The sequence below is a fragment of the Coregonus lavaretus genome, assembly GCF_964263955.1.
Source record: "Coregonus lavaretus genome assembly, chromosome: 8".
Lineage (NCBI taxonomy): Eukaryota > Metazoa > Chordata > Actinopteri > Salmoniformes > Salmonidae > Coregonus > Coregonus lavaretus.
In genome coordinates, this window is record NC_139995.1 from 942,900 (window position 1) to 958,097 (window position 15,198).

The 15,198-nt window shown below is 40.9% G+C and overlaps 1 protein-coding gene across 3 annotated transcripts; it reads left to right on the top strand.

Annotated features, from left to right (window-relative positions):
- Positions 1-82: 82 nt before the first annotated feature.
- On the top strand, positions 83-13,826 carry rbm12 (RNA binding motif protein 12). 3 transcript variants are annotated; one of them, XM_084167093.1, is made up of 4 exons: positions 108-173; positions 887-970; positions 8,639-8,725; positions 10,286-13,826. In XM_084167093.1, the coding sequence occupies exon 4, from the start codon at positions 10,311-10,313 to the stop codon at positions 12,891-12,893; it is 2,583 nt and encodes an 860-aa protein (XP_084023219.1). In that variant the 5' UTR covers positions 108-173; positions 887-970; positions 8,639-8,725; positions 10,286-10,310; the 3' UTR covers positions 12,894-13,826. The 3 variants fall into 3 exon arrangements, with proteins under 3 accessions (XP_084023220.1, XP_084023218.1, XP_084023219.1); XM_084167092.1 differs by lacking the exon at positions 887-970 and having other exon boundaries at positions 87-173; XM_084167094.1 differs by lacking the exons at positions 887-970; positions 8,639-8,725 and having other exon boundaries at positions 83-173.
- The last annotated feature ends 1,372 nt before the right edge of the window (positions 13,827-15,198 follow it).

A 15,198-nucleotide genomic window follows, 5' to 3' on the forward strand; every position in this document is an offset into this window, starting at 1 on the left:
ACATGTTGGAGTCCACTAGATGGCGGTATTATATCAGTAGAGCGGAGAAGTTCTACGTCACGATTCGAGTTCGTCGCTCGACCGACATTTTACTAGCTACAAGAAGAGAGAAGAGCACGGGGTGGAGAGAACGCGTCACAAAATATAATAAAGATCTTTTAACAGATATTTCGGTAAGGACAAAAAAAAAACCAGCAAACAAATGCCAGTAATGTTGTAATTGTTATCCATCAGTGAAATATAACCCTGCAGACATGCGGTGACGATAGCGAGAATGAATGGCTAGCTAGCTAACCGCTAACTGCATAGTTTTCTCCGGCATTTTAGATGGTTGGCCTGCCCAAATGTGGTAGATAGCTATGTTTTTAGCAAATAGGCTATATATAACGTTAACCACCACTCTGGTCTAGCCAAGGCTTAAGTTTAGAACGGTTGTGAGAAACATTTAGGTTCGCTGTTCTGTTTTGGTTATGTTTAGCTAGCTAGCTACTGTGGCGTTACTAATCTGAAGACCTACAGTACGTTGAAGTGGAATTGTTCGGTCTTTAGCTAATGTTGCTACTAGTAACTACCAATCTTGCTTGTCCCAGTTTTCCATAAGGATCTTATGGCTAAGTTAATGGTTCTGATTCATTTAGCCATAAGATACTTTTGGGAAACCGGGCCCTGGTTAATTAGCTAGCTAGCTAGCTAGCTAGCTACTATAAAGCATTTTCAATGTAGGACCAGCGCCATCTTGACTGTGTTCTCTTTTACATGAATCCAACTAGCTATCTAGCATGACGCTTTTCCTCAAGTAATTATCAGTGGTGCACATCCAAATGGACAATAATGGCTAAAATTATTAAACATTACTGGATGTAATTTGTCTGCGGTCTTCCTGTAGTTTTGCAGAATTTGCTGTCTACCTGCAGCCCTTCAGATTTGGCAACTGCTTTTGTACTCTGACGGACTGAGCTTTTAGCTAACGGTACGTTACTGGCGAATGTGTTTTACAGCGTTGTTCATGTTGACAGCGTTTTTGTGCACATACAATTCCATTGCTGTTATTTCATCAATTTACCCGTGTGTGTTATTTGTCGTGTGTAGAGATTGGGGAACAACAAGTCCAGGTCCCTCTTCAATGTACAAGGTTTTGATCAGTTGAAATAACGTAAACTCTAATGCGTCATTTGGAGACCTCACAAGTTGTGGGCAACTGTCTGGGTTGTTGTCTACCACTTATTTGTATGGGCAATTCCTTTATAACCTTGATGTTTTATTGACACGTACACGGGCTATTCTAGGCCAAGTTAACATCAAGATGAAATACAGATAGAAACGTACTGGTATGTGAGTCATCTGCATCAATATTTATTCCTCCAGTTACCCTTAGAATAGGCCTACATTTTGAAATGATTTCATTTGAATGGCTAGATTTGAAGAAAAGCCCATATGCAGCGCTTGACATTCAGGTAAAATTGCCAGTGGCACCCCGGGCCAGTACCAAGTGAAAACGACCTGCCCGGGCCAAGATCACAGGAAAGCAAGTTATGAAGCAGAATTTAAGTCATGGCTAATTTCATGTTTCATTTGCAGTCTATTTTTTTCATTTAAAAAAAACGAATCCAAACAATGAAATATACCCTCCACCCCGGTTTGCAGCGTAGTGGCTACGTTGAAGCATGGGGATGCTCATCTGCATTGTTTAGCCCTATCATTAGCTAGATATCAGACTCTAAATATATTGTTGCTTGTTTAATGTCCTAAACTCCCACTAGCCTAATAAAATCATGTGATTTTTACAGTGTTTATAGTGTAATTGTGTGAATTTTACATTATAGGCCTACAGTGACTTTTTTTATTGTCATACCAGACACTCAGCTTGTAAAACCCTGCCAATTGTGCAAAAAGTGGAGTTGCGAAATAAAACTGCACGGGAAAGCTGGGATTCCGCTCTTTTCAATAATTACTATCTAAACTTGTCTTCTCCCGAGATTGCATTTAGGAATGTTGCGCAGTGACTGGGTTTATTTGAACACATTTCTTTCCATGCAGCAATCAGCTAGCTGTATGAGGAGTTGCACGCTCTTGCCACCCGACAGTGGATATTCCGCTGATAAACGACAGCTCATTAACAGCTTCTGTAAATTAATCTTGTTTTTAAACAATTATATAGACTACAGAATAGCATTATTAGAATATAGCAGTCGTTTTACAGTCGCAACAGTGGATATCCAATAATGTCCTGACTGTAGTCCTACTTGAAAACACTGTTACAGCTTATCTTTTGATCTCCATGGTCATAACATTTTCAAACAACCTTTAATTGGCGATCCTTCCTTCTCGATTTGGAAGGCACTGTTGTCTTCATTAATGTTTCCAGCAGTGGTGGAACTCCCATAATGAGAAAATAGGAAATCCCAAAAAGATGGCGGCATGTGCATTGATGGATTAATTAATGCACATTTAAATGGATTTAATTTGTAACTGAGCATTTTCTAAACGTCAAATTTCCCCCGACAAGTAGCGATCTGAGTTTATAAGATGGGTACCTTCCAAATCGATAGTTAAGGAAGTATTGTTGGAGATCACAAGCTAAACTGTACCTGCATATGCAAGTACAGTCAGTAGTACATTATTGCATATTGACCATTGCATCTGTAGCTAATATGGCATGTGCATTGAAGTTAACGTTCTCTCATCTAGCTTATTTCTATCTTATTATATTTGCAAATTATTTCACATTTTGTCATCCGAAGGGTTATATTCTGCTTTGTCATGTTGAAGGTACTATTTCCTTAAGTGCACATGTGTTTAAAAGTAAGCCAGTTGATGACCTCACTCATTGTCCATTTTTACTGATGTGTACCAAGTGGTTAGGTTCTCTCAGGAGTGACCTTTGTCTTCTGTATGTTTTGTAGAAAGATTCTCACACAATTGAGAGATTGTAGTGTGCTGAAGCTTTGATGAGGTAACAATGATGAGTATTAATGTGCAGGTGGTTGTTTTTTCTCTAAAATTTTGCATACGATATAAGGAATATGGGAGGCTACATTTCAATGTAGGCCCAGGCTTATGTTTTTCATGGGGCAGGCTCGGAATACAATCCTCAGTGCGAGACTGACACAACAGACCTGATTTAGGGTTTGTCCAAAGATTGGCTGGTTGTTTAGCAACAAAACCGACGCATGCACAATAGTGATGCGCGGGTTGACTCATAACCCGCAGTCCCCGTGCTTATATCCGCGGGGTGGACGGGTTTAGGGTCATTAAATATTGTGGCTGAAGGGCGGGTTGAAGAAAGAAAAACAATACCTTAAAAATGTTTTTATAATTATTGTGCAATTTATGTAGTCTACATTGAGGTTTTTCTTTCATTATTTTAGGCTATCTGGTATTAGTGCATAAGCCTAAACTTTAGGGCTTAACTGGCAGAAGAAGTTAACATCAATCCACGGAGGCAAAAGGACATTGTCAAAGTTTAATTCAATAAGGCAAAAGATGCAAGAGGAGAGTTGAAAATAAAGAAAGGGATGGACAGAAAAGTAATGTTTGGAAAATATTTGGTGAAGTGGTAAAAGAGGATCATAGCAGTGCCGGCTATGTTATCTGTGATGATTGTGAGGCGCTATACAAATTCGACAGTCACAAGACGAGACTTCAAATAGGCCTATGGCATGTCAAGGAAACTGTAGCCTACTGTTTAGATGGGTTAAATGGAAACTGAAATCTGGACATTGACTAACCAGAATAACCTACTGTTTATTGGCAAACTCCAAAGTCCTCTGATAATACTAGTCCCGTGCGAATCGACATCCCTGTGTTTTGAGAGAAATGTCTGAGTTATACAGGGGTTTGCTCACGGTTTAAGCAAGAAAACAATAACTGATTTGATAAATTGAACGAAGTGCAGCACATAGTCTATATATGAAGGGCTTACATAATGCTTTTATTTATACGTTTTGTGCAAATGGATTGAACATCGCAAAATGCATCATAAAAAAACATTGCGGCTACTTAATGCAACCCTTGCTGTTAATAGATGGCAAAGCAACATACAACTGAGCTAAACGTTTGGAACAAGTTCACTTTCTCATCCATAGCCTAAAAACGCCTATCAAGTGCAAGTTAGCGGTTTAGCTCACATCTAAAGGCTGGGGGGCATTTAGGAAGTATTCTACTACGGATCACTAAAATATCCTAATGATTATGATCACACTTCCTCAATTAAGATATTATGGCGACACTATACCAAAGATATAATAATAATAATAATATGCCATTTAGCAGACGCTTTTATCCAAAGCGACTTACAGTCATGCGTGCATACATTTTTTGTTTGTATGCTGTAACAAAAGATGGTTTGTTATGATTAAGAAAACTCGAGCTTGGTTCCCAAGTTATCAGTGTAGCCTGTTATGGCTTGGACTTGTTGAAATATCTTCACACCTAGAAAAAAAACCTCCAGGCTTCCGTCAATTTATTTAAAAAAAAATAAAGAATTACAGGGGGCAGTTTGGGGAGAAAAAAAACGTATCCTGTCCGAATCGTCCTCTGGAATAACCGACATTCTGGGGTAATAAATACATAACCAACGTTCTCTAGTAATACTAGTTCCTTGCGAATAGGGCTATAGCCTTAATAATAGCTCCTGCAGAATTAAGCATTTCTTGCAGTAAAATTATACACCAAATGTAGGCAAAATTTGGACTTGGGAACAGGAGTGGAGAAATACGATTTATTTATTTCTGCATCTTGAGAGAATGCAATGCTCAGTTAGATACGATCTGTAGAGGTGCTGTCTTCATCATAAAAGCTGATAAAATATGCATCGAAGCCGAACTGAAATCAAATCAGAAACATTTTGGGTCGTTTTCACAACTTTTTTTTTTTTTTTTTTTTTTTTTTTTTTTTTTTTACAATCGGTTAAACTGATGTCATTTGGACATTTTGCACAGAAAACCTTTCCCGTTTTGTTTTTGCTTTTTTGTATTTTCTCCCCAGTCCCTAAACATCTTTGCTCCACGAAAGATGACAGAGAACTTTACCGATGTCAACTAGATTGAAGCATTCATTCTTTTGATCTATTACATTATTCTGTTGAGCAAGGGTTTATTTAGTCTTTTAGGGTAACATATAATGACAAAAGAGACGCTACATGTATCTAATTATAGACAAGTTGACTAACAAATATCCTACCAAAATGTCGGAAATTATAAGCAGAAATATATCTAAATCAGGCAAAACAAAGTCCTGCACCCCCTGTCAAAAAATCGTTCTGCCGTCTCTGACTGTAGCCTATAGTGCATTTTCTATTTTTGCGGGTTAGGGTCGGGTGCGGGCCTCAGATTTTCACTTTATCACATATAGTCGGGTGGTTGCGGATGGGTTATTAGCAATTGTGGGCAGGTGCGGGTGAACAAACAGCTGACCCGTGCACCACTAATGCACAACTATGGGGCAAAACATAAGACAAGACATGCTATCAATAACAAGATACAACAAGCTGATTTGGGGTGGTTGGGTTCGTGCTACCCCATTGCTTATAACTAACTAAGAACTATAAGAAATGTAAGATGTGTCAAATAAATTAGATCCAGCTCAGGGCTCCCGCTATGCATTTGGTTTGCTAACTTGCTAGCTATGTGGCTAGATGTCAAGATCAAGCTTCTTGGTTACAACATAGACATTCAATAAATGATCAAGATCCCTGTTGCCTAAATTGTTTTGTGCGTCCCCCAAAATATATATTTTTTAGAAATGGCGCCCCTTGTGTGCACTTCCGGTAATACCCCGGTATGGTACAGAAACGGTATGACTGTATGAAAATCTGGATACCGCCCAACCCTATTCCTTACTGTCATTGTTTCTAGCTATCTGACCATTCAGAATCATAACGCACACCTTCCGGCCACATCGATACGCGTGCATAATTTTCGTGACTTCGTCAGTCAACCCGTCTATAGTTTATTCAAGTATTAGGCTACACGGTCTGTGATAATCATGATCGGATTATGTGTTTAATCCTCAAACAGACCAGTCCACTACCATATTACTATACTGTATTTACATTAGTGATGGGAAGTTAGGCTCTTTTTACGTACTCTGATCTTTTCGACTCGTTCAGTCAAAAGACCGAATCTTTCGACTCGTCGTTCGTTTGAGTCAGTAATGTCCAGAGCACGCAGGACCCATACTTGGGATGGGCATGAGTAATCCAGTACTAGAACTGACTACAAAACTCGATCTTAAACCAGAGATCACATTTTTTTCAAATACTGTTTTAACTATTTTGTCTACATTTTGTCTTGAAGACAACATTACTTTGCTTTGACTCTAGTGTTCCATTTGTACATGTGCATTTGCGGGACACAACAAAAATCAGCCAAGCATCACATAGTTCTGCTCTGTAAATTCCCTTGCCCCCCGTGTCTCTCACTCACTCAATTGCGTTCTGACCACTCCCTGAACACACGCGTGCTGTGTGTGCCTACAGAAATAAATGGCTATAGAAACGCATCTAACTGATGGGATAGACAAGCTACATTCCTTGCCAAATGACGACAGTTTTATCACATTTTAAATGAACTGGTTGACTGAAGTAGGGAAATATGTGTTCCAACAATGAGCAGCAGTTTTGGAATAATTGCGTCATTTACTGCTTAGGCAGTTTGCAGTTGTCACTAGTTACCACATCCACAAAGTGAAAATGGGCTATATCTTTTCATGAAAACAAAAATTAGTGCTTTGTCTTAATTTAAGATTAGGCATAATGTTAACAGTGAGGCGAAGGGTTAGGTTTAAAATCAGATTTGAAAAAGCAAAATGTTAGAAACTGGCATGGTTTATGACTTTGTGGCTGTGGTAACTAATGTTAGTGACGACCCTACTTTGCGAACTGCTAGTGGCATTTATAATTAGTAAGCCTAGGCTATTACCCCAAAACAGACAGTTTGCACACTGAAAATATCCAAAAACATTAGTTTGTTAAAGACAAAGTGTATTTTCATCAGAATCTTTAAGCCTAGGCCTATTCACCAGACAGATGTCCTGTCCATAATTCATCCCCATGCATTGTTCAATGTAGAATTGTTAATCCATTTAGACAATTCTAAGGAACAGGCATAATAAACGAAATCGAACATCTGTATATCGAAAATACTTTTGGTTTGGAACCCAGAAAAATATATTTCAACTTGACAAATTGAAATTGAGCCCTGTTTCAAATGATCACTCTGAGAATAACTGTTCCCGAAGCGAGATGCAAATCACTTCGCCCTATTTTATTATGTTTTACTACATGTTTTTTTGCTACAAAATAGGTGTCTTGACTGTGATAAGGACTCAGGAAAGAAGAGCGACTTGTCTGCTAAATTAACAAAACAAGGCTATGCCATTGCACAGCCATAGGGTTCTACAAACAAGCGCCACACTGCCGAGGTTACTATTTTTGAAGATTGTGTTCCACAATATAATATAACCAGTTTATATAAGTTTCAATAAATGAATCTTAAATTACACTTGTTTTTTTATTGACTGAATATATGAGGCAATTTAGCAATTAGGATTCGTTATCTGTAATGGTTATCATAAATTAGGCATTGTTGCTCACTGTTGTAATGGTTATCATAAATTAGGCATTGTTGCTCACTGTTGCCATATACTGTATATCAGTGGAGGCTGGTGGGAGGAGCTATAAGAGGACGGGCTCATTGTAATGGAATGAATGGAACAGAGTCAAACGTGGTTTCCATATGTTTGGTGTTTGATACCGTTCCATCCATTCCATTCCGGCCATTACAATGAGCCCGTCCTCCTATAGCTCCTCCCACCAGCCTCCACTGCTGTAGATAAATGCGAGAGAGAAAATTCATGTGAAAAATTCAGCCTTTGTTAAAAAAATAGCTTCTTTATTCTAATTTTTGTACGCGAGTAATCGGGGGGGAAAAAATCATTACAAGTACTCGAGCAGTCTCAAAAGGTAAAATACCCATCCCTACTCCCTGCCAGCGAACAATGAACTGAAAACTCGAAAGAGTCATGGTTCTACAAGCCTGTCGTTCACCATAGGGGGCTTTTTTTTTTTGGAGGTGTCATTTGTGACTTAGACTAAAAGTGTGCTTTAAACAATGCACATTTGTTGATTGCTAGGCAATCTGCACATTGCTAGGTGAACTGCACATCCCTCATTTACATTTGGAGACCTTATCATTTACATCATTTTATACAGAACGCTTTAGAAATGTACCTAAGTAAGAATAAGATATTCAGTTAGAATCTGGGAATTTTTTTATTTCACTGCTGAGGTTTTTCAATGGCATGCATGTTTATTTTGCTGTTATGGATTGCTGTGATGAATGAAATGTCTCAACATGCTTGATGTCAACATGAGAAATGATGAGATGCATGATCTTTGTAATTTTTTTAAATGAGTGTATGGCTTTTTGGCGAGGCAGCCATTTCAAAGACGTTGTGCTCTTATTGTTGATGCCAATTTACTGCATTTCTCTGACCATCTCCTGACGCAAAAAAAAAAAGCTGATATGGTGCTGGGGCTGAATCAAGAGTGTTTTGTACATGTTGTTCACTAAGGATGCCTAAATTTGCCTGCTGTTTGCTCATGTTTTTGCTTCCATTTCCTATTCTTTTGTTACAGTCTAGAATTGATTTAAATTGCTTGCCGTCAGGATTGGCTTGGATATCCTGTGCCACAGTTTTAACGAAGCACCACTTATTATTACAGGTAAGCTTGTAAATATGTCCTGAACATAGGTTAATTCAATTGACTGCCAGTCCAACTCTCACAACCTCCTGTGGGCTCTTGGTGATTTTTACCAGTAATTATTTGCTTTGTTAGGCTATATTCATTGATCTTATTGATTCCCTTTTGGGCTCATAGTTCACTCTATTGTGGAAACCTCTGAAGGTGAGGAGAGCTAAGAATGACCTACCAAGGTATGAGTGGTTTAGAGGGAGAGCATGGTATGTTGGTGGCTTTCCTTGGCAAAATACCGCATCCACAAAGCCCTAAGTAAATGTCTCCACTTCATGACCTGACCGCCTTCTGTGGACCACATTCTCTCTACTTGCTTTTTGATATGCTGTTTTGTCCAACACCTGCTCTGAACAACGCTCGAGACTCAAGCCTAAGCATAGGCTAATTGTTTTGCACTTTTAATGTTTTAATATGGTTGGTGTCGTGATAATACATCATTCTTGACTGGTATTTAAATTATTCATAAATGCATTTTTAATGTTTACCAGTTGCTACTGAGATGGCACAGTGTCGTCTAATGGCTTAGGGCTGCATTGCAGTTATATCAATTTGACACGTTTTTATATTTTAAAGGTTGAGTAAATAGGATTTTCATCCACAAGTATACCCAAATTCCTATTGTATGTAAATAATTTATAATTAGTGACTGCCATTGTGTAGTTATTTTGTTAGATACTTCTCCCTATTAGCTGAGGTCTTACTTTTTCAAAGCCATTTTAGCTGTCGCGCTAATTGTTCGGTACAAATCTAGCATAAAATCATGCAAATATGTCGCTCTGCCAGCGTTGCCTCCCTTTCGAGGAATGTGTTGCTAGGCAACACTGGGAATTTCCCGTACAGGCCTGCTCCCCCTGCTGACTAAAGCCAGTGTGAAAAACGTGCTAACCAACGTTTGCACTATGTAACTAAATACTGCATTCTGAACCACAGAACTTCTTTGCTAGATTCAAGATAGTGTAGTTAGACGAAGAAAGGAAAGTCAACTTTGAAACGTGATGTAGTTTTCTTAGGATTTGTCAGTAAGTAATGCATCCTGCAAGCTTCTAAAAATGACTTACTCAACCTTTAAATTCAGGCCCCTTCTTCCACCGGACATTTACTGGACAAAGGCCTCATGATGCATCAGATTGATACATTGGAAGTTGGGCTATAAGTTCATCCAATTTACAGCATTGAAATGTATGGTACTCTGGGTCTAATTATGAGCAAGATTTAGGCCTACGAGCAACATTTCTCCAAGGTTTGCGTATTAGACCTTGGGCCTACATCATCTCCTTGAGCCAAGGCTGATGTATGTGGTAAATGAAGCAATGTGTGGATGGCTGTGTAAGAGTGGTGATGAGTGGACAGACAGCCTAATACTTGCACATGTATTTTGAATTGCTCTATTGATGCATTGGGCTCTCATCGAATATCTCCAAACGTAAGCTGTCTTCTAAATCATGGTTTGTCTCCTGCTCTTTTTGTTTTGTCTGTTCTTTACTCTTTCCTCTAGTCTTACGGTGGTTGCCTTTTTTTCACCTGCAGGTGTGTGTTGTTTCACCTCAGCAGCATGGCTGTGGTCATCCGCTTGCAGGGTCTCCCGATAGTGGCGGGGACCATGGACATACGCCATTTCTTCTCTGGATTGACTATCCCGGATGGTGGGGTGCATATTGTAGGGGGTGAACATGGTGAGGCTTTTATTGTTTTCGCCACAGATGAAGATGCCAGGCTTGGCATGATGCGTACAGGGGGAGCAATCAAAGGTTCTAAAGTGTCACTTTTGCTGAGCAGCAAGACCGAGATGCAGAATATGATCGAACTTAGCCGCAGGCGTTTTGAAACAGGAAATGTGGAGGGAGCCGCAGGAAACGGTAGCACAGGTGGGAGGGGCAGTTTACCCACCACTTTACAAGGCTTCAGCAACACCACACCAACCACAGTCACCACAGCTGCATCTGCACATGAAACTATAAGCAACAAAAATGTGTCCACGTTTGCCACCACTAGTATGGGAAACATGCCCCCCAGTTTCAGCAACAACTTCAGCAGCCCAAATCTTACCATGGGATCCACTATGACAACAGCCATGTCCTCCCTCAACTCTGTACCTATCCCCCCTTTGCCAACCATGCCATCCCTGCCACCCATGCCTTCCATACCCCCCATGCCACTTCCACCACCAGTGTCATCTATGCCTCCTGTTCCCACTGTGTCACCTTTAACCCAAGGCCCTCCTGTCCTTCCCATGAGTCATCTGTCCCACATGGGCTCAATGCCACCATTTAACCCAGGCATCCCACCCCCTGGTGGATTGGCCTCAGGGCTGCCTCTAGGAACCCCAAACCACATGTTTCTCGGCCATATGAACCCTCTGTTAAATCTCCAGGCACACATGAAGGCAGCAATAGGTAATTCAGATGAGTTATATGTCCACCTTCAAGGCCTGCCCTTCTCAGGGACAGAAATGGATATTAGGGAGTTTTTCCGTGGGTTAGCGGTGGACTCCATCCGACTGGTCAGGGACAACATGGGCCGGAGTAGCGGCAGGGCGCTGGCCAAGTTCTTTTCCCCTCAGGACACTTTTGAGGCACTCAAAAGAAGCACCGGAATGTTAGGGCAGAGGTACGTGGACATCTCTCCGGCCACAGAGCGGCAGTGGATGAGTGTCAGCAGTGGTGGCATCGGGGTTGGAGAGCACGCCCACTTAAAATTCAGTAATGAGCCCCAAGACCAGCACCGCCGCAGCAACATGAGTTCAGCGTCCCCGTCAACCAGAGACCGTGCGAGGTCCCGCTCCCCTCACAACAAGGAGTTCTGTGTTTACCTGAAAGGCCTGCCCTACGAAGCAGTAAACAAACAGATCTGTGAGTTTTTCAAAAACCTGGACATTGTGGAAGACAGCATTTACATTGCTTATGGACCCACTGGCCGAGCTACAGGCGAGGGCTTTGTTGAGTTCAAAAATGAAATGGACTACAAAGTTGCCCTCGGCTGTCACATGCAGTATATGGGAAGCCGATTCATACAAGTTCATCCCATCAGTAAAAAAGCTATGTTTGAAAAGATTGGTTCAATTCGTCAAAGGATGCAGGGTGGTGATAAGAAAAACAACTCAGAATCAGGCAAGAGCCCTAGAAACTGTGCTCACATCTCAAATATTCCATATAATGTGTCAAAGAAAGATGTCCGTCTGTTTCTAGAAGGCATTTCAGTATTTGATGAAAGTCTTAAAGTTCTGGTTGACAGCAGTGGTAACGGTCTAGGTCAGGCTGTTGTGCAGTTCAGGGCAGAGGAGGATGCGCTAAATGCTGAGAGACTACACAGGCAGAAGTTAAATGGCAGAGATGCATTTGTACATTTGGTCACCTTTGAGCAGATGAAGGAAATCGAGAGAAACCCACCACCACAGGTTAAAAGAGGCCAGAAAACCCAAGGGAACGCTCAAGGCCAGGCACAGAATCCAGTTCAAGCCCAAGCTCACCCCTTTTCCGTTATGTCAGGAGAAGAGTTCAACTTCCTCAGAAACACTGTAGGCAATTTAGGCAATGGTCCTTTTACGCCGTTTACTGTCCCAGGTAATGGACTAGCGGGCCCTCCTCCTCTACCCCCACTTGCAGCAAGTCTAGGGGATGTAGGCCTTAGCATTCCCCCACCCATGGTTGCCGGTCACTTGCCTGGAGCAGTTCTGGAACCCCCAGGCTTCCGACCAGGCAGCAACAATGGCCCACCTGGCTTTGGGCCAGAGGGCTTGAGGGGCATGCCACCTTTTGACAACGGCCCTAGAAAGAGCGGAGGCCTCAACAACCGAGGAGGTGGCCAAGGGCGATCAGTAGGGGGCCCTCAGTCTGCCTTTGGCCCTGGCTCTGACCCTCTGAGAGGGCAGTCAACCGGAGGCCCTGGTAACCCTCGTGGACCTACCATTGTAAAGATCCAAAACATGCCTTTCACTGTAACAGTCGATGAGATTCTAGATTTCTTTTATGGGTATCAAGTGCTGCCTGGTTCAGTCTGTCTGCAGTTCAGTGAAAAGGGCCTGCCCACTGGCGAGGCAATGGTTGCCTTTGAGTCACACAAGGAGGCAACGTCTGCTGTCATGGATTTAAATGATAGGCCTATTGGAGCTAGGAAGGTGAAGATAACCCTAGGATAAGACTCCCAATTTTCCCCTCTACCAATAATGATTAAGGGAAACTTGCGGTTTCATTAATGCAAAGGTAAGAACTTGCATTTAGGATGAATTTAATCTCCCAATTATCTTTAGTTCCTTTACCAAAATTATGAGGTTTGTAGCGTAGGAATGAAATGGGGAAACTGCTATATCGATTTGATGTATAATATGATTACTAAAGTGGGGTGTGTGGATTTTCAAATGGCGAAAAACCAAATGTTGCCATGTTGATGTAGCTTGAGTCCAATCATGTTTCGAGCACGAGCCCTGAAATTCATTTCATAAGTCTAAATAATATGGTTGGAGTAGGAGGGTAGTCTCTTATTGCTGTACTGAGACATCACTTTCACTTGGAAGCATGTATCATTTTCAAATGCCCTGACACATTTTGTGTTCTTGTATTTCTTCCATAGATTTAACATTCTCTTTACTTTTACCTGTGCTTTGTGATGATATTCTAAAGTGGGTACTCGCCAAATGCTGCCATGCATGGTGTTAGTGCAGAGAACACTTATTGTGCCATGGTTAAAGCATTTGCTTATTTGCTCTATGCTGTTTTTCACTGTTAATAAATGCAAATGTCAATGTTGTTGTTAGCTATGATGTGTGAGAAATTGTACTGCTTGTTTCTGAGAAAAATATGTTGAATTTTGCATTTGGTTTAATGGTCTTCAGAGCTCTTTAGAACGTTTTGTATCTGCCAACCCTCCCACTGCGATATGTTCTTTTTGAAAGTATGAGCTGTTTTGCAAAGATGTAGATACTATTTGGAATGTCTTAGTTTTGTAGTGTTGCCTGACAAGATACATTTTTATGTTTCATTTTTGGGGACGTTCCGGTTTATTATTTCACAAGTGTGTATATAGCCTACTGTTTAGCTTACACTTTTGTCAATAAAATGACATTCCTGACATAGATCTATCTACAAGGCATTCTATTTTTCTCCAATGCTTTCTCACTGCTTGCTGATTTTCCATATGAACAATAAAATGGTTTTAGAAGGGAAGGCACCGAGTTTTTCCCAAACATGTTCCAGGTATGAAAGAATGTTAAGATAGGCCTAAGTATTGCTGTTAGGGTTAGGTTAACCTTAAAGGTTAATATAGGCTAGGCTATATCTAGGTTTTGCAAGTGAACATATAGGATATATTGGGGTTGAATGGGAAATTCAATTGTTCTTACCAAGAAACCTATATGCCCAGTTTCCCAGACCCAGATTAAGCCTAGTCCTGGACTAAAATGCCCTTTCAATGGAAATTCTCTGTTTAGAATTATTTTTAGAACAGGACCAAGCTTAATTTGTTTTAGAAACCAGCCTTTAAAGTAACTCGCCGGTGAAAAATCTCACTTTTAAAAGTTAATTCTGTTAATTTATACCCAAATAATGTTGTTGACCCATCCTATACGTGTATTTGGGGCCAAAGCATGAATTTGATTGAAAAAAAATCAAATCCCCACCTCAAAGTTGTATCTCAAACAGACTGTTAAAAAAATGATTGCTATTTCCTCATAGAACATGTCATGTTGTATCATTGGCTGAGCTGGCCAATCAGCGGGCTACTTGCATGCATATTTGAGAGGGGGGGGGGTTTATTTAAGATACTCTTTGAAGAGGTAGGGTTTCAGATGTTTTCGGAAGATGGGAAAGGACTCTGCTGTCCTAGCTTCAGGGGGGAGTTGGTTCCACCATTGGGGTGCCAGGACAGAGAGGAGCTTGGACTGGGCTGAGCTCAAGAGACCAGAGGTGGCAGAACGGAGTGCTCTGGTTGGGATGTAGGGTTTGAGCATGGCCTGAAGGTAGGGAGGGGCAGTTCCTCTTGCTGCTCCGTAGGCAAGTACCATGGTCTTGTAGTGGACCATCCAAACACAGAAAAGCTGCTTTTTAGCAAGGCCCAATGCAGCAGTTTTTATCTCAATATCAAATTATTTCTGAGTAACAATTAAGTACTTCACTGTGATTGTTTTCAATTAAAATGGTCAAAAAGAGCTTCTTAGCAAGAGCAATTTCTCAAGCAAGAATTTTGCTAGGACTGTCTGGGAGTGGTCTGAGTGGGGAGGGGAAAACTAGCTGTTATTGGCAGAGGATTTGAAGTCTTTCTTATTGGTCTGTTATTGGATGTCACCAGGCAGGCTAAAACTCCATCCCACCAAAAAAGGCTGAAGTTTCAAGCGGTCTTTTCAAACAGCTCTTACACTAAAAGGGCATTATCATTTTCACAGTATTATTCCAACCTCGTAGTGTGGAAATATAAAACACAGGAAAATCTAATTTTTGACTACACTGGGC